The sequence below is a fragment of the Poecilia mexicana genome, unplaced genomic scaffold (genome assembly GCF_051168715.1).
Source record: "Poecilia mexicana isolate PSO_F unplaced genomic scaffold, ASM5116871v1 scaffold_12, whole genome shotgun sequence".
Taxonomy (NCBI): Eukaryota; Metazoa; Chordata; class Actinopteri; order Cyprinodontiformes; family Poeciliidae; genus Poecilia; species Poecilia mexicana.
Genome location: NW_028263381.1, coordinates 5335961 through 5357608, shown reverse-complemented (window position 1 = coordinate 5357608; position 21648 = coordinate 5335961). Strand labels below are relative to the sequence as shown.

Genomic DNA, 21648 nt, shown 5'->3' with positions numbered 1-21648 from the left:
TGATCTGTTGTGTGTAGTGGATTTTCCCTTGCTTACATTTTATATGGTGTGCAAATGCTTGAAGTTCTCAGTGGTTCCTTTGTGTTTCCTAGCATCCCACCATGTTCTTGACTTCCCCCAGTATGTCTGCCCCAACAAGGAGGTTCGGTCGGCGAGCACAGAGGCAGACAAGAAACTATCTGAATTTGACGTGGAGATTAGCATGAGGGAAGACGTGTTCAAGCGTATAAAGGCCTTGCAGGTACACCTTGTTACTCGAAAATACAACAAAACATCTCATGGATCATCAACTGGGATACTGCCCCTTTTTTTATTTTATTTTATTTAGTTCTGATTAATCCTTGGATGGAAAATAGTTGTTTCATATAAACAGTAATGACTAGTACTACTGACCTTTTTTTTTTTTTTTTAGAATGGTCTCAAATCCACCAATAAGATGTTTTGTGTGGTGTGTGTTTTGGCAGAAAAAGTTTCAAGACAATCCTTCAACTGAAGAAAAGAGATTCTTAGACAGACTGGTTACACTGGGCCAGAGGAAAGGACTGCATCTGTCTGAGGAGATACAGCAGGTAATCTCACAGATATTAACGATTAACATTTATTCTAAGATTTATTGTAGCACAGCAGTGATTGTAGGACAAGTTCAAGGTATGATTGATGAAACTCTGTATATACCATTATCCTGGACAAGCTATTGGTTATTTTTATGGATGTGCAGTCAGTGGGAAGTTGGTGCTTCCTGCTGGATGCTGAGAATAAGGAGATTAGGTTATGAGCTTTGTGAGGAACTGCACTGCCTTCATAAATGGGGTTCCTTGACGTTCAGTAAATATACTACAAAAGGTTTTCCTATATTTTGCCTTGTTTGGTGTATGTTATGCTATCTCCTTTGGTTTTATTTTACATAAAATTATACATAAATGTTGTTTTTCTGTGAGAGATTGCCTTTAAATAGTCTGTAGTTATATTTCCATTGATTGTATACCCAAAGTCTCAAATTCCAGTATAAAAGAATGTCTTTCTTTATATTTCCGTAGGAAGTAAAAAGAACCTCCAAGCTTATCAGTGACCTCTCCATAGAATTCAACAGGAATCTGAACGAGGACAATACATTTCTTGTTTTTTCCGAGCAGGAACTAGGTAAAAGCCTGTTTGCATTAATCTGTGGCTCATGCGAAGAAGTGCAAGACATTCATTCTCAATTTGTTCACCTGGCGAAGGAGGCCTCGCTGAAAGCTATCTCAATGGTCTGGAGAGGACAGCAGAGGGGAAGTATAAGGTGACGCTGGAATACCCCCACTACCACCCCCTGATGAAGAGGTGTCACAATCCTGAGACCCGGAGGAAGATGGAAACAGCTTTCCACAGCAGGTGTAAACAGGTGAGTCCAGAACTCCACTTACCAACAGTCCCTTAAAAAGATAATTCAGGGGTTCTGCTCAAAGACCATGAATAGCTTTAAACTTTCTAATCTTAATTTTTTTGTTAGATTAGTTGTTTCTGACAACATGATTCAGGTGTTTCTTTTTTCTTTTTTTTTCCTTTCTACTTTTCCCCAGGTGAACACGGCGATTCTTGAACAGCTAATCCAACTAAGGGCAAAGGTGGCAGACTTACTCGGTTACAGCAGCCATGCAAACTATGTGCTGGAGATTAACATGGCTAAACACACAGGCAATGTGTCTGGCTTTATAGGTACGAACCGTCTGACACCTTGACCTCACACAAGCACACACGGCGTAATTTATGTGGCATGTAGGCTGCCAAGAGCATGCCACAGTGTATGCCTTACAGCTAGTGGTGGAGAAAGTGCTCCAAAAATGTACTTAAGTAAAAGTCAAAGTACCACATTAACATTTGTACTTAAGTAAAAGTAAAAAAGTACTGGCTTTTAAAAATACTTAAGTATTAAAAGTAAAAGTACTTGCTGAATGCATTATCTAATTGCTAATACAATATCATTAAATTAACTGATCGCATTTCATTTTAACACATTAGAAATGTGCCATTTTAATGAACAATGCCACAGATAAAGCATGTTTTTATTATGTTTACTCTCTGTAACATAGTTTAGACCAGTGGTTTCCAAATAATTTCTGCGCCCCCCTATGGATTACAAATGGCTGTCTGGTTGAAACGACGCGTGTGACGGGGGGAGGCATCGACTTTTTTGGGGGCAAAATGACTGTACGTAGCTGAAAATAGACACCAACATCGGTAGCCTACAAGGTACTTGTTAAGCTTAAGGTTCGGTATTGATATTAGCTAGTTATCTTTTAGCTAACATTACCTGCATCCAACAACTCAGTCGGTTAGTTTGGAGGGAAAAACTTAAAAGTTCTTTGCGTTTTGCTGGTTTGCTGCCGTGATTCTAACACAAACCTACGTAGCTCTGCACAGCAGCAGCAGGTCTCCTTCACAGGTGTAAACCCAGCGCGAGCGTCGTAGCGCTCATGTTGCGTTTAAAGGCGGCTCGGAAAAACAGGTTACAACATGTTAACAACGGATTAAACAGTTTTAACTGCTGATAAAAGTGACAGAGGACACAAATATGGGAAGTGTGGAAGCCTCTACTGTATCAAATTGACATAGGAATAACAGAGAGTTGGCCATTCTAAGGTAAAAACCCAGCGCATACAGTGTTCATGTTTTGTTTTGTTTTTTCATCCAGACGGCTTCCCGCGCCCCCCCTGCAATGACACGGCGCGCCCCACAGTTTGGGAACCTCTGGTTTAGATTTAGATATGTGATTCTATGGATAATAATTTCAGGGATGGAAACATCTTGTCTCCTGTCCTAACATAACATTAACTTCACTTTTTTTTGCCACTAGTGGCATTTATTTTTAAAGAAATCCAACAGAAAGGAGATGGAAAGAAGGTGGGTGGGGGAGGACATGCAACCGAGGAGCCACATAGCAGAGTTGTAGTCAATACCACCTACCCAAGACCAAGTCAAGACCAGCACCCGGCGCTACGTGACACAAAAAATTTAATTTTACCTATCAAAATTGCTTCTCAAATTGATCTGAGAGATCCACATTCCCATAATGTGGATTAAATACTTAGAGCTGAAATAAAGTTAATCAATAAAGATCCGTTCAGAAGAATCGGATCGTTCCTGTTTGTCATATCAATACAGACTTTGGTCACAGCGTTGTCCCATATCTGCGACACGTCAGTCAACACCTCCACAAAATAACTCAGCATGAACGATAACTTTTTTTTCATCGCAGATGCAACACGTGTCTCTGTACAGCTAGCTTTGCTAGCATCACATCCACAGATCTTACCTTTCTTTAAGCTTTCCTTCCAAGTGACGCTAAAAGTTGGACGAAGTCCCCACCGTCTGTGAAAGCGAAGCGCTGCCAATTTTACATGTCGCCATATCTTATGATTTATGCAGTGCTATTATATTACTGACGATTAGACAGACATCTTCCCCCCTCAGAGGAAACCACTGCGCATGTCTGGAGCTCCGCGTGTATGGACCTTCCCACAGGGGCCGCGTTTCATTGGCTAATGCCCATTTCACGTCACAGCGCAGCTACCACGTGCTTGACCGTCTCACAAACACAAGCGACAGTCGTAAACACGCTAATGTACATTGTGGACCATAGTCATAATATAAGCATAGACGCCTCATGGACCGCTCCGGCGCAGGAAATACGGCGGCCATCTTGGAGCGGTATACCTTCCTACTTTGCTCCATAGACATAATATAAGCATAGACGCCTCATGGACCGCTCCGGCGCAGGAAATACGGCGGCCATCTTGGAGCGGTATGCCCTCCTACTTTGCTCTATCAAAACAGCAGAAGATGCCTCAGCACTGAGGGATATTGTTGTTCTGGTCGATGGATTACTGATGCGAGGGCTCCACAGACAACATTTCACAAGTAAGATGGACATATTATTGTGTATATATTGTGATTAGAATATTACTTTACTGTATTTATGTCCACCGGCGAGATACCAGCTAATATTAGCTACAGTGCTTGGTGTAATACGGGTTCAGCCCCGCTATGAAGGCTAACTGAGATTCCGTAAATCTAAAAAAATTAATTATTCTCTAACATTGACTTAGATTATCTGACACAAGGGCCTATATTAGAAATGAAACAATATAACACATATTATATAACTTATATTATGTGTTATAACATTCACCGGCAAAGTTTACACAGGTGGTAAAGACTATTATTTATATTCTTTCACTCTGTCAAAAGTAAGATTCATCCTAAATCTTCCGTTTTTGTTTTGAAAATTTCCTAGACACGATGTGAGGAATAAGAGAGAGATATCTAAAAAGAGAGACAGATTCACTGCAGCACGGATGAATCTCACGCCATTATTAATCTTTATTTATTAGTGTTTGTATAGGGAGTAAGGGTGCACCGATCAAAGCTGGCATTGATAAAGGGACACATGAGAATTTTTCCATCTCCACCCAAATGGGACCACCATCATTGGAGCTGTAGTGCATCCAAAAAGACAAACAGTACAAGTTACATACCCAATAATAGTGTCGGATATTGGGAAGGGCTAGACCCCCATCTTGCTTTGATTTTCGCAGATGATCTTTCTTAAGACGAGGCTTTTTGCCATTCCAAATGTAAGTCGAAACCGCTGAATCTAATTTTTTAAAATAAGCACCTGGAATGACAACAGGGAGACACTGAAAGAGGTATATGAACCTAGGGAGCACTGACATCTTGATTGTATTCACTGTCCCTACTAGAGAGAGAGGAAGTGCTGACCACTTATTTAGGTCACGTTGGGTCTCAGTAAGCAATTTCTCAAAATTACTCTTATAGAGGCCATCAAAAGTCTTTGTTATTGTAATACCTAGATAGACAAAGCTATGATTAGCTATTTTAACAGGTGTAGCACTTGTTATATGATCTAGGCAGGCATTCAGAGGCAGAAGCTCACTTTTGTGCATGTTTACTTTATACCCAGAAATTTCCCCAAACTGAGAGAGGAGTGTTACGATGTGAGGGATGCTCAGTTATGGTTCTTATACGTATAACAAAAGGTCATCAGCATAGAGAGAGAGTTTGTGCTCAAACCTACCCCTGGTGATACCTTTAATAGAGTTGTTTGTTCTTATTGCCAGAGCCAGAGGTTCAATAGCCAAAGCAAAAAGTAAAGGGCTAAGTGGGCACCCCTGTCGGGTCCCGCGATGTAAGCTGAAGTGTTAAGAGTAGAAATTATTTGTCAGAATCATGGCTGACAGAGAGGAGTACAGTAACTTAACCCAAGATATAAATGGCCCACCAAAACCTAATATCTCCAAAGTTTCAAACATATAGATCCACTCTACTCTGTCAAATGCCTTCTCTGCATCAATGGAGAGAAATCATTCAGACTTATTTTGACAAGGGGTATGCATAATATTCAGTAAACGACGTATATTATAAAAAGAGCGTCTGACAGGTGATTATTTTATATTTCACCTAAACCCATCTTAAAATTGTGAGAGATAATTGGCCTCGGTGTTGGATTGGCTCGCAGCAGAAAAGTTGCAATTTTTAACCCTTACCCTTATCTCTCTTACCCATAGGTTTTGAGCGATTTCACTCTTTGGGTTAACCCTTACCCTCATAAAATTTAGGATGCTCTCTCCAGGAGTGTCATTGTGTTTTTGTTGTTTGTCTGCCCATTTAAACTCCTAATGTGCATATAGCAGTAAAAGTGTTCTTTCAAGCATTAAGTTCGTTTAGATTTTGCAACACTATGTGTTCACTGTCGGGATGTAGCTCAAAGAAAGATTTGACTTTTTTTTTTACTGTGAAGTTAAATGTATTTAATTTCTCTATTATGTTTTCATTTAGGATATATTACATGTCCACAGCATTTCATTGTCAACCTGTCTTAAAATTGGCTCGCAGCAAAACAAGTTGCCATTTTTAAATTCAAAACTTCATGGGATTCAGTTAAGCCTGTAGACAGCTTGAGTGTATTATTTTCATTTTACACATTAGTGGGGTGCACCATTCCTGGAAGTACTGCAATACCAGGTTGATGCGTGGAGTGGACGGAGCAAGCCCCTATTCCATCTCCCTGCTCCAAAAATCAATTTAATATATGGTCCCCGGGTAGGGGACGTATCAGATATTAAACTGATAAGAACAGATACTACACTTGATCTTAGCCAAAAGGCCGAGAAGCGATACCACATAACTGGTGAGGAAACTATATAAATCGGGTCCACCACATTCTGATTCACGGTTCACAAACTTTAACATTTTATCACTCACACAAAACAAATAGTGTAAATAGAAATTGTTGATTGTAAATCACTGATGTTGTTTTACAGTGGGAAATTAAGATGAATGAGCCAAATCAAACTAAAAGCTTGCGTGAAAAAGAAACCGATTTGCTTTGTTTCTGGTCACATGACAGAAACATGTCATGCTGATAGCCAATAGAAAGCCTGGAGGTTGAAAAACGTTTAAAGAAAAGCAATCACCTTACACAGACGTTTAAATATTAGCATAGCTGTTATACACAATGTTTGCTGTTCAAGCCATTGGATTTACTTTTGAATACATTGAATACATCTGTATGGTTGAAGTTAATGAAGCCTTTCACAGTTTTTGGCTCTATATAATGTGCTTACAGCGATCTCTAGTGGAGAGTTAGAGCATGTTCAGCACAAACTAAACATTGAGTTTTCTTAAGTTAGTTTACACATAAAATGATACAAGAGAATATTTGTTGGGGTTTTTATGATTCGCACAAAACCTGTAAAGAACCAGACACAAAACCAATGAGGGTTTATGACTTCCTTTGCAAAGGGAGAGAGAGATCCACAACCTCTAATCCACTCAGGATCAACGATTGGTGAGCTCTACTCTCCTCTGCTTGGGAACTGGCTTTTATTATGATGACCTTTTTCAGTAGAACAATGCTGAGATAACAAAACAGATGGACCCCGTGAGTAGGAAATTACATTATAGATAACTGGTCAGAGTCAGTTAGGTAACTGAACACATGTAGATAAAACACTCAAATAAAATGATAAAACAATGAGTAGTTTAACCCAACAATATTCTTGCCATTTTTTAAATTTATTGTTTAGGGGCACAGTCAGGCCTTCAGATGCACACATACAAATAAAATGTTTTTAAAAACTTAGAAATTTATGAAAAGAAGTGGAATTTTGGGCATCACGGTTGATGCATCATGTGCCGTCTTTTAGGGCGACAGTTTCAAAGGCAGTTAAAATTAAAAGAAAAAAAGTTATATATTAAATATTGTAATAAAACTCTAAAAGTGTAATTCTGCTGATTTTTTTATTTGTAAAAAAAAGGAAAAAAGAAAAGAACATTGAAAATAAGGGACAGATGGATATCTGGTTCTCAGGAAACATCAGTTACTTGCATTTGATAGACAATTCTTGTGGAAGCTTGTTAACTTTACATATATTTTCGTTAGTCTTTTTTTACCGGAATATCATAATTTGTAACTTATCAGTGGATGTGGTGAAAAAAATTTGCTCCCCATTATTTTTTGAAGTTACAGTGTAGAAGGTGAGATGCTTAAATATTTAAGCTAGTCAGTATTAGCACAATAACTCCTTCACTTCATTACGTATATATATCCCCAAATTCCACAGTGAATCCGTGATCTCTAACGATTGTTCTCTGCATTTAACTGTAGGGGCCGCCATACAGTATATGTTTTTTTTGTTTGTTTGTTTGTTTGTTTTTGTTTTTTTTTTTTTTGATGCACAAGAAACTTGTATGGTACAAAAAAAAAGATCACAAAACACCATGGGGAGGCTGTCAAATTGACTGCTTGGAGTCCTGAAAATTTATCACACACACACTGATGTTAGTCTGCTAAACCTTTTCACCTTTCCACCTTTTGCAGATGCATTCTACGACAGACTAAAACCCATTGGAATCAAGGAAAGAAAGTACATCCTTGCACTGAAGAAGAGGGAGTGCTTGATGAAGGGCTTCCAGTTCGATGGGCAGATCAATGCCTGGGACTTGCCTTACTACATGAACCAAGTGGAGCAGTGCAAGTTTGCTGTAAACAAAGACAAACTGATTGAGTATTTCCCCCTGGAGGTGGTAACAGGAGGGCTGTTTGGTATCTACCAGGAGCTGCTGGGCCTCACCTTTGAAGAGGTCAATGGCGCTCATGTTTGGCATGAAGATGTCAAGCTTTATTCAGCCCACGACTCTGAGACGGGAGAGGAGATTGGACAGTTCTACCTGGACTTGCACCCAAGGTAAAGATGGTGTCAACATCAACTTCTAAAAACGCTGAATTATCCTTATGCTCTAAAGTTCTGTCATAGCATACTCCAAATTTTTGAGCTTCTGATTCTAGTTTTGTAAAAGCTGACTTGAATGTTCTTTAGGGAAGGGAAGTATGGCCACGCTGCTTGCTTTGGCCTCCTGCCAGGATGCAGAGGACCTGATGGAAAACGCAGGCTTCCGGTGGCTGCTATGGTGGCTAACTTTACAAAGCCGAGAAAAGGCTGGCCCTCCCTCCTCCAACACCATGAAGTGGAGACATATTTTCATGAGTTTGGCCATGTAATGCATGAGCTCTGCTCCAAGGTGTAAATTCCTCAATTTGCAGTTTCAGCATTGTTGCATTCTATGTATGGTTTAGTTTTATTCCAGCAATAGAGGATGAACCTCTGCACTTGTTTGACACAGACCACGTTTTCAGAATTCACCGGTACTCAGGTGGAAACAGACTTTGTGGAAGTGCCGTCCCAGATGCTGGAGAACTGGGTTTGGGAGAAGGAGCCACTAAGAAGGATGTCAAGCCACTACAAGGATGGGACTCCGGTCCCGGATGATTTGCTCGACAAACTGATTGCGTCCAGAGTAGCAAACACGGGTCAGACGCTCCGAATTCTCTGAAACCTACAACTCTCTGTAAGGCGCATGCTTAGAACCTCTCTCAATTTGATGTTGTTGTTTTTAGGTCTGATGAACCTGCGGCAGGTTGTCCTCAGTAAAGTGGACCAGTCCCTTCACTCCTGTCCAAGTGCAGATACAGCTGAGGTGTTTGCACAGCACTGCCAGGACATCCTTGGTGTTCCTGCTACACCTGGTCAGTTCTACTAACAACAGCTAGATTGTTAAAGTTGCATAGCACTAGAGAGAACACTGACTACTGTAGACGTATCTTGTTCAGCCATGCTTAACTTGACTCTGAGAAGTAAAAATTATCAAAAGTCTCTCAGGGGTATGCAGCACTCTTAAAATTGCTAAGATATTGGGAAGTGATCAGAGAAACATCAAGCTTTTTTAGGAAATAGTCAACAGGGTTGCAAGAAACTTCATCCATCCATGCATTATCAAACAGGTTTATCCCTAGAAGGGTTGTGAGAGGTGCTAGTACCTATCTCCACCGGTCAATGGGCAAGAGGCGGAGTACACCCTGGATAGCTCTGCAAGAAACTTGTTGAGAGAAAAAGACATAAATTAACTACCAAAGATTTGAGAAGAATTAAGTGTGAAGCTGTCAGTGACCCATCATCTTTCAGCTCTGCCATGTCCTATAACTGCAATGTTCCCGGAATACCAACAAGTATAAGATGTTCAGAGCTAAGAGACATGGACAACATAAGGAAGGCTGAAACTTGACCACCACTGAACAAAACATAAACTGAAGCATCTAGACTGGGCTAAGAATTATCTAGAGGTTTTATGAAATGAGAGTGACTCTTGACGAACCAAATGGTGGGTGGATCAATAATGGGCACAAAGCTCCTTTTTGAATCAGACACCAGCTAGGTGGAGGTATGAGTTGGTATTACTAACGATGAGCCAGTTCAGATTGAATATTGACTCAAAATCAACTCTCAAACCTTCTGCTAGCTATTACAAGACAAAAAGAAGTCTGGGTCTTTGGAAAAAGACTGATGCTTGTGCAGGACAATGCTCCATCACTTTCATCCCAGTACTCCTCTGCATGACTAGCCAGCTCTTGTGAAACTATTTTGCATCGTTCTTTTTGTCAAATACGTCAATAAATATGTGTGTGATTTCTGCAGGAACCAATATGACAGCCAGTTTCAGCCACTTGGCTGGAGGTTACGATGGTCAGTACTACAGCTATCTGTGGAGCGAAGTCTACTCAATGGACATTTTTTTCAGTCGTTTTAAAAAGGAAGGCATTATGAACCCAAAGGTTAGTTGGTTAGCTTGCTTCTTAAATCTGATTTGCACTCGATCTTGTATTGTGTAAAACGTCTTCACGCGTGTCTTGTCAGGTCGGGAAAGAGTACAGGAAGGTGATACTAGAAGCTGGAGGCGCGGTGGACGGGATGGACATGCTGAAAAGCTTCCTTGGACGTGAGCCATGCCAGGATGCTTTCTTTCAGTGCAAAGGACTGACTGATACGAAAACATCATAAGTAGAAACAATTTTAAAATGTAAAATGAACATAAAAGACATTTGAGACCATTTCAATATGAAAATGTCTTCTTTAATATTAAAAAATAAAAATGTGCTTCAGTGTAAGAAATATGACTGAAAGACAAACTTTAAAGATCAAGACTGATGAGGCAGTTTAGTGTGTTTCAGAGGTTCAAATTTATTTTATTTTTTCAAAATGGGGCAGTACATTTTAATGACCATTTACATGTAAATACATGACATTATAGCCCAGAGGCTAATTTCCATATCTCGTCCCATTGCAGGTTGACACTAAGTCACATATAAATACAAGAATAAAAAACATAAAATAACTCTATGGAACAAGAAATGCATAAACATCCTTAACCTCTACATTTTTGCATATAACCAATGTTGACAGCATTAGAAAGAGACCAAAATCTGTTTAGAGAGAACTGCAGTATCCACGCATAAGTTCATGTTTATTAAAGACGATATATGGGATTTCCAGCAGGGGGCCCCAGCACACTACCGGTGTCCGAAGTCTCGTCACATAATGGTGCAAACACCTATTGTATATTTGGGAAACGGGATTTAAAACATCATTTACAGCGGGATGCACACACACTTGCTTTATTTGGTCAAGGTGGATCCGTATTGAGCAAGGAAGGATACATTAGGGCGGAACATGGGGATCATCACAAACACACACTCTGGGTGAGACAGTGAAAGCATCATCGAAGCGGCTTTGGCTGAAGCTGGAAAAGCGACTTCTGGCGGACAGCCGTCTCCTACACGTAAAGGTCGCGGAGACGAAACTCACCTCATCATCTGGATTCCTACCAGCCTCCATGTAGCTCCGAGCGACTGCCTTACAGCCGCGACTATGGCCAATGATTAAACACAAGGAAATTATGAGCGAAAACATCTGGGTGCGGCACGCTTTAGAGGAAAACGTTTCGCTCAGCCCGGAGGTCGTACGCATTTTTTTACCTTTTGTATTTCCTTACTGATTGTCGTGGACATCTTGGATTTTTTTTGATGTTCCGCGTCTTTAATTCGCTCCAGTCGCGGGTGGTTTCGCCGTGGTCTTTGTCTTTAACCAGTCTGAGAGCCATTGGGGGAGGAAAACACTTAAAAGTGCGAAAACAGCTGAAGAACTCGAGGACGGCTGATTAAGAAGAAATGTGCGCAGTGGGCCAGCTTCAAGTTGCTCTTTAAGTGGGCACCACTAGCTAGCTGCTAACCCGTGGCAAACTCGTAACTGAAAGCTGCCCAGCTTGCCGCTACTTAATTCTCGAAAACATTTTTTCGGATACTGGCACCTTTTCCCACAACACGGACACCGATAAATGACGGGAAGGCTCGACGTAAATTGAGGTAAGTGTCTTTGTTTGCGCAAGTTATGGGGCCCCATGCTAGCATTATCGCTAGCTTCACTGTAGCGTTCTGAGTGCCATTCTGATACTGTCCGACCTCAGTCTTCTGTATTAATTCAACCTAATTTTTCCCTAGTCTGTTTTAAAATATTTTGATATTGTTGGTATGCATTTTTTTTAAATGAACGTGAGCATGTTTCTGATGGAAAAAGAACGGCAGGCTTAGGACTGTATTATTAATTATCGCTACAATTTAATATCATCATCAGCATGACTGCTCTCTAGAGATCCTAAAGTTTCACTGCCCAGCAAAGACAATAGTCTTTAAATGGTAATTTAGGTATTGATCAATAAACTAAAAGAAACGGTGCACTTTATTAAACGGTGGCGCTTCTGTCCATATTTAAATCAGGCAAGAAAAAGTGAACTAAAACTCATAATGTGATGGCTGTGTTATTTTATTACTATTGTTGTTAACAGTTATATCTGTTGAGTGGTCTTTCTATCTCTGATGTAATCAACTGCCTCTTGTCATTGTTTCTACCTATAATCTGAACTGAGCAATCTTCACAGCACAGACCACCGATCTGTAAAAGGCATTTGTTTATTGTAGTAGCAAAATATCAGTGATTTATTAAATTTTTTGTACATAAGTTTTAACTTGTATCATAGAGTGATGGTTCGTTTTCAGTTTTCTTATTTAAAATTGGCTGATATCCCACACCCTAGCAGTGTTTTAGAGAGAGAAGCAGACCCACAGCATGACAGATCCACCACCAGCCTGAACAAGTGGACATGGTGTAGTGTGTAGAAGTATTATGATAAGTTGTTGCTTCTATGTGTGGGGCCCCATGCTAACATTTTTGCACATTTGGGTCAGTGATTACTCCATTTTGATCTGTTGAGAACCAAAAATAAAAGTGGTTGCAGTGTTGCACCTCATAACAAAGTTTTTCCCCTCCAATGGTACTAAATGTAAAAATGTAAAAAAAAAAAAAAAGAATCTGGTGAAAACTGGGGAACCAAGATTCCAAAAATTCCCAATTTAAAAAACTAAATATTTGGGTATTTTCATGAAAATGGAATGGATCCGGTGGCGTAATCGGCCATTTGGGAGCATATGTATATTTACAACATAGCCTGTTTCTATAGCTCCTCTGCCATACCTTTTTAAATATATGAAGCTGTCATCCCCTCTAACAGTCATTAAACTAATAGCTGCAGCAGCAGCATTGTCATTTGTTTACACAGATTGGGATTAGCGCAGCTATACGGCCCATCTATAGGCGTTTTTATTCTCACTGTGAGGTTCTGAGCTAAACCGTTTGGTCCGGTTTTATAAGTCTGTGTCCTGTGTTGTTCCCCCGCCACCTCGCCAAGTGAGAGCAACTAACCTCTAGATCGGATCTAGACCGGCTGTGTTGTGAATCACCCACGTTTCTGTTCTGTCTGCTGGGATGATTTCATTTACCAAAACGCACGAGAGCTGACTGTGCTGACAGACAAAAGTGGTGGTTGTCAAAGGGGAGAGTGTTGTTGTGTGACAAGATAGCAACGCTGTCTGCATTCAAATCAGGGGATTGTCTCAGGGAAAAAAAAAAAAAAAAAAAAAAACAGGATTTGGCTGCCTTTAGACCCTCGCTCCTAATTTGACGGCTGTGTTGTCATGTTGTAAACAGATGCTGTATCTGATGAGGCTTCAGAGGCCTTCCCAGCTCGAATGTAAACAGAGCTATCAGCTTCTCCTCGTTGTCGTTTCTGCCTGTAATCTAACAACGGGTAGAAATCGACCTCTGGTACAAACGGGTTGTGCCAAAGAAAGAGTACAAGATTCAAACCTGAAGCTTTTTGTGCATCACCTTTTGTTTTTTTAGGTGTTTCTAAGAATTTTTAATTAATATTTCATGACATTTTGAATGTGACACGAATGAAATGGAAGCCTTTCTTTGTCTTACTGAACAGTAGAAAAATGTAAATAAAAATAATAAAATAAATCTATGGCAAAGTCCCATAACAACCATTACACACTATTTACATGGTTTTTGTTTGGTTGTTTGAAAAAAATGAAGGAACTTTAATAAGTGCTAAAAAATGAATCGCATGAGCAATTAAAATGAGATCTGCAACTTCCATTTGATGATTAACATTTTACATCCATTTTATTTATAGAGTTTCAGTTGTGTGTGGGTTTTTTTTATTTATATTTTCATTTATTATCGTTGGTTGTGTTTTTATTTTGGATATTAAAAATGTCTTCCAGTTCTAGTGCTAAACGTTCTTTACTTAATAAAAGTTTGGTAGTCTTTGAGAGTTGGCAAACTTCCCATTGTTGCGCTATTATTGATATGTTACTTAAAATGGTCTCAAAAAGAACAATATTATCGTTTATCACAATAATTACTGGGTCAGTTTATGTGACAGGCCTAATGAGTTCTGTGGAAGTTTTTTTTATTTATTTGTTTTTGTCCTCCCAGTCAAATGAATCATGAAGTGTTTGAGGAGAAACAGATTTGATATGAAATAAAAACCCGGTGAACTCTGAAAGCAGACGGAAAATGGGTCATTATTGGCTCCTTCAGAAATGTAATTATTCAACACAAACAGCCGAATTGGGTAGAGAGTTTGTCCAGAGATCCATCTCTTTTACTTCCCCCGAAAAAAATGTTAGACTGAGTTTTGTCCAATTGCCAACGTGAGGTTGTGCAAAGTATTAGCAGCAGGGTTTGTCAAACATTGTCATTTCCTAACATGCAGCATTATGTTCGCATTTTTTCAGTGCGAGATAATGGTGCTGCTCTAAAAGATACTTTATTTTTTAATTTATTTTTACCAGCACTGTTAACAAATATCCCTTCCACTTATCTCATGCAGATCATACAGCAGATATTCATAGTTGATGGTAATCTACTGCTTTCACCAGATTCAACTTTACACACTCTCTTCTCACTTTTCAACCCATCAGATGATTTATAGTATAAAAAAAAATGTTCATACCGTGTAACAAGCGTTCACTTGGACTTGTATTAAGCTCCTCTGATGGTTTAAGAAGGCAAACATCTGCCAAGACTACAGTTGATCTCATTTTCATGTCTTGCCTCATTATTTCTCCAAAGATGGCTTTCCCATTCTTCAAAGATGGAGATTTAAAAGCCTGAACTAATAATGTCAGCTGCGTTTGAGCGCTTTTAGTTTTAAAGGCTCTTCCTAACTCTTCCCTGCTTCTACTTGGCGGTTCTATTGTTTTAAAAGCCTGCTGAATGGCAGCTTTACCATCTTTATTGCTGCAGTTCTCGCTGATCCTGAAACGGTAAAGCAGTGGGAAATCGGAGTCCGGTTCGGATTTCTGGACTTTGTGTTGCTGTTGGGTGTTGCTTTTGAGCCGGTAACATTGTGTTTTATGCTTTTCTTTGCCGTCGCTGCGGCTCTGGATGTTTGTCCAGGGACATTTTATCCCAAAGAGGGAAGGTCTTTTACTTCTTCTTAAAGATGCCCACATGCAGGTGACTGCTTGAGTTCTCATTTCCTCTCCAGCAAGTCAATTTCACATGTAAACAAAATGAGAAATGAGCTTTTCCAAGAAAAAAGTGACTAAATTCACACTTGACTTTGTTGATTTTTGGCTGGTGATAGAATGTTGTGGCGGGCTGACACACATAAAAAAACAGAAAGTTGTACCTGAGGTTAGAAAAACCTTCATGCTTTGTTGCTGTTTTGGTAAAAAATTGACATGAGATTTGCTTTCACTCTTGATCTAATGTTATAAAGAAACATGCATTTATTTGACACATGCAGTGATTTGCACAAGTATTTCTAACTCTTCAAAAAAAAAATTACAATTTGTCACCTTACAACCACAAACTTTAATGTATGAAGTTTTAGGTTATGGACCAACATATAATACATGTCAAGTACGTTTAAAAATTTTTTATGAATTCAATTAAAAATACTTTATTTATCCCAAAGGGGAAATTATTATGTTGTCCAAACTCATATCATCCCTAGCATCCTTAAAGATGCTGTGGGCAGGAACAATCTCCAGTAGCAGTCAGTCTCACAACATACGTGAAGAGGATTCTTACTGAAGACTGTTGCTATACGTCTCATGATTGTCATGACTTGCTAACAAATTGACATTGCGGCAGCAGAGAGGATATTCCACTCTAAAATATCCTGGATGACACCATCAGTTCTAGCTGCTAATCCCCCTCCTTTGCTTTTGCCGCGCCTCTTTAATTGGCTGTTTGGTCAGAAATCCAGGCAGAGTTGGGGATAAGCGCCTTTTTCAACTCGCTTTGGAGGCCATAGTTCAGCTATCATCTAAGCAATACCTTGAATATGTAAACTGAAACCCTTTTTCACAAATACTCTATATCAAAGTTGTTGCCACAGTCCTTAAATGAAGAAAAACTTTTTTTTTACCCCAACCATGTGGTTATGTTTTCACAGCAGATGTAGACTAGTTCCTTCCAGTCTCTCACATTTGTTCTCATTTAACTACAGCAGGGATAAAAAAAAAAAAAGTTGTTTCTGTCACTTCCTGTTTTTAATTCACTGACTTTTGTAGGGATTATTTTCTGTATTTAACTTCATACATATCCTGGTTGTATTTTTTTTTCTCAACTTATCTTGATCTTTGCCCATGACTCAAATCTCTGTAACTCGGTGACGACCATTTCCGATCTTTCACTCAAACTGGCGTGACTGGTTCGGCCAAGAGAAAACCAGAATGGCGAATGACTGTCATCCGCATATTTTGTATCCTCCTGTGAAGCTAATTGTTCCCAAGGATTTGTCGCTGATTACTTCGGATTAGGCGCCAAATGTTGGTGCGGTGGTTGCATACCAAGGATTAAGACGAATTGATACAGTAACTGAAGCCTGTTGGAGCCTCTCCTTTCAGAGCAGTTTTCCAATTGAAGCTAATTTTCAACCGGACTGACCTAAATTATGATACACGGTGTTTTCTTGTCCTGTTTTGCTCTTGTAAGTAAATCCCATCAAGAAATATTTATAATCCCCTTTAATTATTCCACATAAACATCAGAGAGCCTCGGCTGATGTGACGCCTGAAGGATTTGTGATTTATGTTATGAAAAAAAGTTAAAATTATAACACACATTGATGCTTGTATGTAAATGCTGTTAAATATGATGGATATTTGGTCCATGACATTCTCAGTGGGCGTGCGACTTGACTTGTAATCAGTGTAAATATGTAGATTTACATACATCTGACATATTGGGTTGAAACATCTGTGCATTCAGTCTCCATCCTCCCCCCAATGATTACTCTGTGTATGTGACCCACTTAGCAGAGCATCTGTCTGCACCTCGTCGAGTCTCATCAGCAGCCCTGTTGATAAAAAAAAAAACCAAGCCATGCTTCTGTCATGCTAGGTGTTTAATGGTTAAAACAACCTACAAAAAGAAATATTTCCGACTGACCACACACACTAAACATACGGGTGGAAATATGGTCTCGATCCGCCTGTGGAATGATATGACATTTTTAGAGGAACTTGCGTTCTCACTTGCGTAATGGAAGGATTTTGAAAGGGTTTTTGTTTACCACATGGGGGGAAGAGAGGTTCTTGGAAGTAAACGCAGCGAGAAGAAATCTGTTGTAACATCCACTGGACATTCCTGTCGGAATATTTTCACACAGTAAATTTGCGCGGTGGTGTTTACGGGCTGCTTTCGTACAATTAGGAGTTTTTAGTCAAATATTGCATTTATGTAATGTTGCATTTGCCGTTTATAGTACTGCAAATCAAATCGATGATGGTAGATTACTTTGTCAGTGTGGTCAGATACTGCCTAAAACAAATGCATTTCTCACTTTATACAAAAAGATAGCTCTGCAAGTAATGATTATTTTATTTTTAGATTAATCTATCAATTATTCTAACAATCTGACTAAAAAAAACCCACATTCTACAGATTTTTCGCTTAACTGCTTAAGCTTTTTTGCACAGCATTAAATACATTAAAAGATGCACATAAACAAACAATTCAGTTCCTTTAAAAAATAGTTTTGCCTAAAATGCAACCCGCAACATTTCTTCAGTAAATCTGAACGGGGTGAAGCTAAAACTATAGGACTTGAGGAATTTTTTTCCGAAAACATGTTGCAGACAAAGGTGTTTTATCTTAATTGCAAAATGTACAGTTTGTACAGTTTTGGCTTAATTTAAACCCTGAATAAGTTTTTTTGTTTTTCCCTACACATGACCTTTTTTGATTCTCCAGTTAACAATCGATTACCAACTTAGTTGACGACTATTTCAATAATCGATTAATCCGATTAATCGTTTCATTCCTGTAAAAATGCAATTCAAACTGGAGTTATTGGGTTACCACAGGTTAGGTTTTGTACTTTGTCTCATCAAGCAGACAGTTTTCTCAGAATGACTGCAGGCCCAGCTAAAACATTATTGCTGCTGGTAGTGTAAACATTAGTCACTGTATCTTGTTTGTAATAAAAACTCACCGCTCGCTTGTCAATAGGGGATTTATGGTGCTGCAAATTGCAACGTTTTATACGGTATTGCGCTTTTATAACAGACTGTCTGAATTTATGTGCATGTGTTAATTTTGTGATGTAGATTTATCAAAATAAATCAATCATGTTTTTTTTTCTTTTTAAACTAACCAAATCTGACAAAATCCATCCACCAATACTTGTGGTTCATATTTTGTGTGATTTTTTGTCGGCTGCAACCTCTAGAGCAGGGGTGGGCTACTCCAGGCCTCGAGGGCCGGTCTCCTGCAACTTTTAGATGCGTCTCTACTTCAACACACCTGAGTCAAATAATGAGGTCATTAGCAGAAGTCTGGAGAACTTGACTACACTGAGGAGGTGATTCAGCTGTTGGATTCAAGCGTGTTGGACCAGGGAGACATCTAAGAGTTGCAGGACACCGGCCCTCGAGGACCAGGATTGCCCAGCCCTGCTCTAGAGGCTTATGCAAGTATTTGGTGACAAGTTTTTAAACAATCGCATGCATGACTGCGATTTATTATTTTTTTAAATGATTATTTTTATTGTCACTTGAATAACATTCACAGTGACAGAGAGTATCGGCCGTTGCAGCTTCTTGCCTTTCATTTGTCGCTCTGATCTCCTCAAAGATCTTCATCTTGGGATTAAATTTTACAATGCTCAAAGTTGGTTGGCAATTCAAATTAATCGTAAGTAAACAATTAACTGGATCTTTAGTAAAATCTATTAAAAACACAATTGTCAACGGACCACATCATAAAGGACTAAACATTTAGCTGGTTGCCTAGCAAGAGAAGCTAACGTTGTAGCTTCTGAAACATCATTCCTGATGAAAAAAAAGTGATATGAATTTTTAAAAAAATAACAGTACTAAGGTGATTATTTGTGCTTGAAAGTAAAATGGAAATACCTATTGGGCAATTGAGAGCTTATATACACATTAGCATTTCCATCCCAAGTGACGCATGTCAACACAAAGTAAATTTCTGCCCCCGTTTGCCGTGCTTCCGCTCCGGTCTTTCAGGTGATTTCCTTCTCCCAGCCACTTTCAGTTTCATGGATTGCAGTGGTGCTGAATCAAAGGGAATAAAAGAGGAGAAAGAAAATCCAGAGCCATTACACCCAACACCCCCACCACCTCTCCTGTCAGCCCCCTTCAGCTTGAAATGGGAGCTTCTCTCTCTTTATTCCTCTGTGTGTGTGATGGATGGAAGTTTTCTTTGTCGAGACTCGGTATCCCAAATAGATGTGATGAGGATAAAGGCACCCCGGAGGAAGTGGGGCAGAAACTAATGAGTGTGAGTGCAGTCCAATGTGTTTGGAGCCGATCGGGAGCCTCTATGAATAAGTCAGAAATGTTTCCTCCTTCATGCCGTTCTCTCTCTTTCTGCTGCCGCTTCGTCCAGTCCCTCCCTCCCTTCTGTTGTGCAGCTCTGTTGTTCCTCGAGGACAGAGCTGATCTCGTCTTTTTTAGCTAGATCTGTTTTTTGTTTTTTTTTAGGGCTGCAACTAATTATTATTTTAGTTGTCGATTAACCCCTTTATTGTGACGATTGATTGGATTAAAAAAAAGGGCATGTTTTACTGATTTTTCATTTAACTGCTTAATCCTTTTTTTTAAATACAATTTTAGAAATGCATTAGAAGATGCTAATACAAAAAATAATAATCCAATTCACTTTTTCAATAAGGAAATAAACATTTTATAGCCTAAAATGAAACGCCACAGCATTGCTTTAGTAAATCTGAAGTGTGCATACCCCAATTAATGATTAACAGATTATCTCAATAATTTATTAATCATTTCAGGTCAACAATTTTTGTAAGGTCAGTTTTTTAGATTCATTCTGAAAGTGCACATATAATGCTGTTGTGAATTTATTTGATTTAAGTCCGATTGAGATCAAGACCTCTTTTACCAGGGCGGACAAGACGCCTCCATGAGTACTCCAAATACAAAAGTCAAATTACAAACAAAAAATCTTAAGGGTTTTGACTCGAGAAGTTAGATCTTTTCAAGTTTCTAAAATTTCCTGTTTTTTTTGTTTTTCTTCCTTCATCTTAAAGCTCACAACCCAGACATGACCATTTTGAACGGACTGAACCAGGTTTGGTATTGCAACCCCATTAGCTTTAAGAACAGATGAGGAATAAAAGAGACAATCTATGAATAACAGAAGTTATTTTCTAAAGCGTCAATTTTCACACATGATACAGCAAGTAGGTTAAAGTTTGCAGCTTGTGAGTTTCAAAGCAGTTCTATGATTTCTGGTTTTATGTTGACATTAATGGTGTAAAATGTCAAATAAGTGTATAAATAAATCTATTTATTGGAGTTAACATTTTTAAATGTTACCTTTCTGATGTTTGCCTAATCTTTTTTTCTCTCAGGTAATCAACCTGTTGTGTCTGTCAAAGGGCAACCACTGGGATCCAGGTCCTTGAGTCATAAATGACAAGGTATGAAAGGCAGACCAGTCATTTCATTAGTGTTGTTATCACAGCTGAGATCGTACTTGACAGTAGTGCAGCTAATTTATTGTCATTTCTGACCTGGTTTCTCTTTTAACAATCACATTGCTCAGTTAAACATTACTTGACAAGAGACAAGAACACTCTATTCAAGAAAACAGACAAGCTACGGTGTCCTCTTGTGAAAATTAGAAAATAATCTTGAGTGCATTATAATTCCCTCAGAAAATATTACAGTGCCTGCAAAACATCTTTGCACAGTATTTAACATTTCATACAGTTGAAGTCGGAGGAGGTTTTTCTGTGGTTTCCTTTCAAAGGCAAGGTGTGAACTTAAGACAGGGTGTCCGTGCGCACACCATTTAAAAGACTTAAGTTTGTGTTACTAAAATTAATGCCTTAAAATGTCTTAAATTCATAAAAAAAGTAAGCTTGCTTTAAGAAGGTCAATTACAGGTCTTAAATTTTGTCGTTTAGTTTGTTGTGGGGAATTTTGTCAGCCAAAATTTTTTTGACTTGCACACAAACATCTTTATTGCGTTCTGTGACTCTAGGCGTTTGAGGCTACCGGCAACTAGCTGCAAATATGCTCTTGCTAGCTAGCTAGCTTTTTTTTTTTTTTTTTGCTTTTATTATGAGCACAAATCTGGTTTCACAGATTTTACTATGCTTGTTTGCAAATGCAGCCATTTCCTCTAACTATCCCCTATATTTATATATATATATATATATATATATATATATATATATATATATATATATATATATATATTAGTCTTAAATTTCATTCAGTTTTGTATTAAAAGTGTCTTAAATGGTCTTAAATTTGATTTGATCTGCAGATACCCTGTTCAGAGTAGCAACAACAACATTTGTATTTGCTACAGTAGGACTCCATGCAAGAGGCTTGATATAGTCCTT

General features: G+C 38.9%; 2 protein-coding genes, 1 long non-coding RNA gene and 1 other non-coding gene across 7 annotated transcripts in view; 2 read left to right on the top strand and 2 right to left on the bottom strand.

Moving 5' to 3' along the window:
* The window catches only part of nln (neurolysin (metallopeptidase M3 family)), a 28254-nt gene extending 17764 nt beyond the window's left edge, over window positions 1–10490 (top strand). Inside the window, exons 3-13 of the mRNA XM_014969888.2 lie at window positions 93–241; window positions 465–569; window positions 1038–1140; window positions 1221–1381; window positions 1560–1695; window positions 7880–8246; window positions 8379–8580; window positions 8683–8869; window positions 8957–9085; window positions 10032–10168; window positions 10251–10490. Coding sequence (XP_014825374.2) covers window positions 93–241; window positions 465–569; window positions 1038–1140; window positions 1221–1381; window positions 1560–1695; window positions 7880–8246; window positions 8379–8580; window positions 8683–8869; window positions 8957–9085; window positions 10032–10168; window positions 10251–10394 — 1820 coding nt within the window. The 3' untranslated portion in view covers window positions 10395–10490. The remainder of the gene's footprint in view (window positions 1–92; window positions 242–464; window positions 570–1037; window positions 1141–1220; window positions 1382–1559; window positions 1696–7879; window positions 8247–8378; window positions 8581–8682; window positions 8870–8956; window positions 9086–10031; window positions 10169–10250) is intronic.
* On the bottom strand, window positions 5985–6175 carry LOC148155954 (U2 spliceosomal RNA). Its single transcript, XR_015764959.1, has one exon. It is a non-coding gene; the product is annotated as a U2 spliceosomal RNA (small nuclear RNA).
* Window positions 10491–10549: 59 nt separating the features above from the next.
* On the bottom strand, window positions 10550–11308 carry LOC148155953 (uncharacterized). Its single transcript, XR_015764827.1, has 2 exons — window positions 11199–11308; window positions 10550–10944 (listed from the first exon to the last, which is right to left on the bottom strand). It is a non-coding gene; the product is annotated as an uncharacterized LOC148155953 (long non-coding RNA).
* erbin (erbb2 interacting protein) overlaps window positions 10983–21648 on the top strand; it is a 61001-nt gene continuing 50335 nt past the window's right edge. For 2 of the 4 annotated variants that reach the window (XM_088010803.1, XM_088010800.1), the window contains exons 1-2: window positions 10984–11755; window positions 20647–20715. The gene's annotated coding sequence lies outside the window, so the exon portion shown is untranslated. Of the gene's footprint in view, window positions 11756–20646; window positions 20716–21648 lie in introns of all 4 variants that reach the window. The other 2 variants (XM_088010804.1, XM_088010801.1) reach the window with 2 other exon arrangements.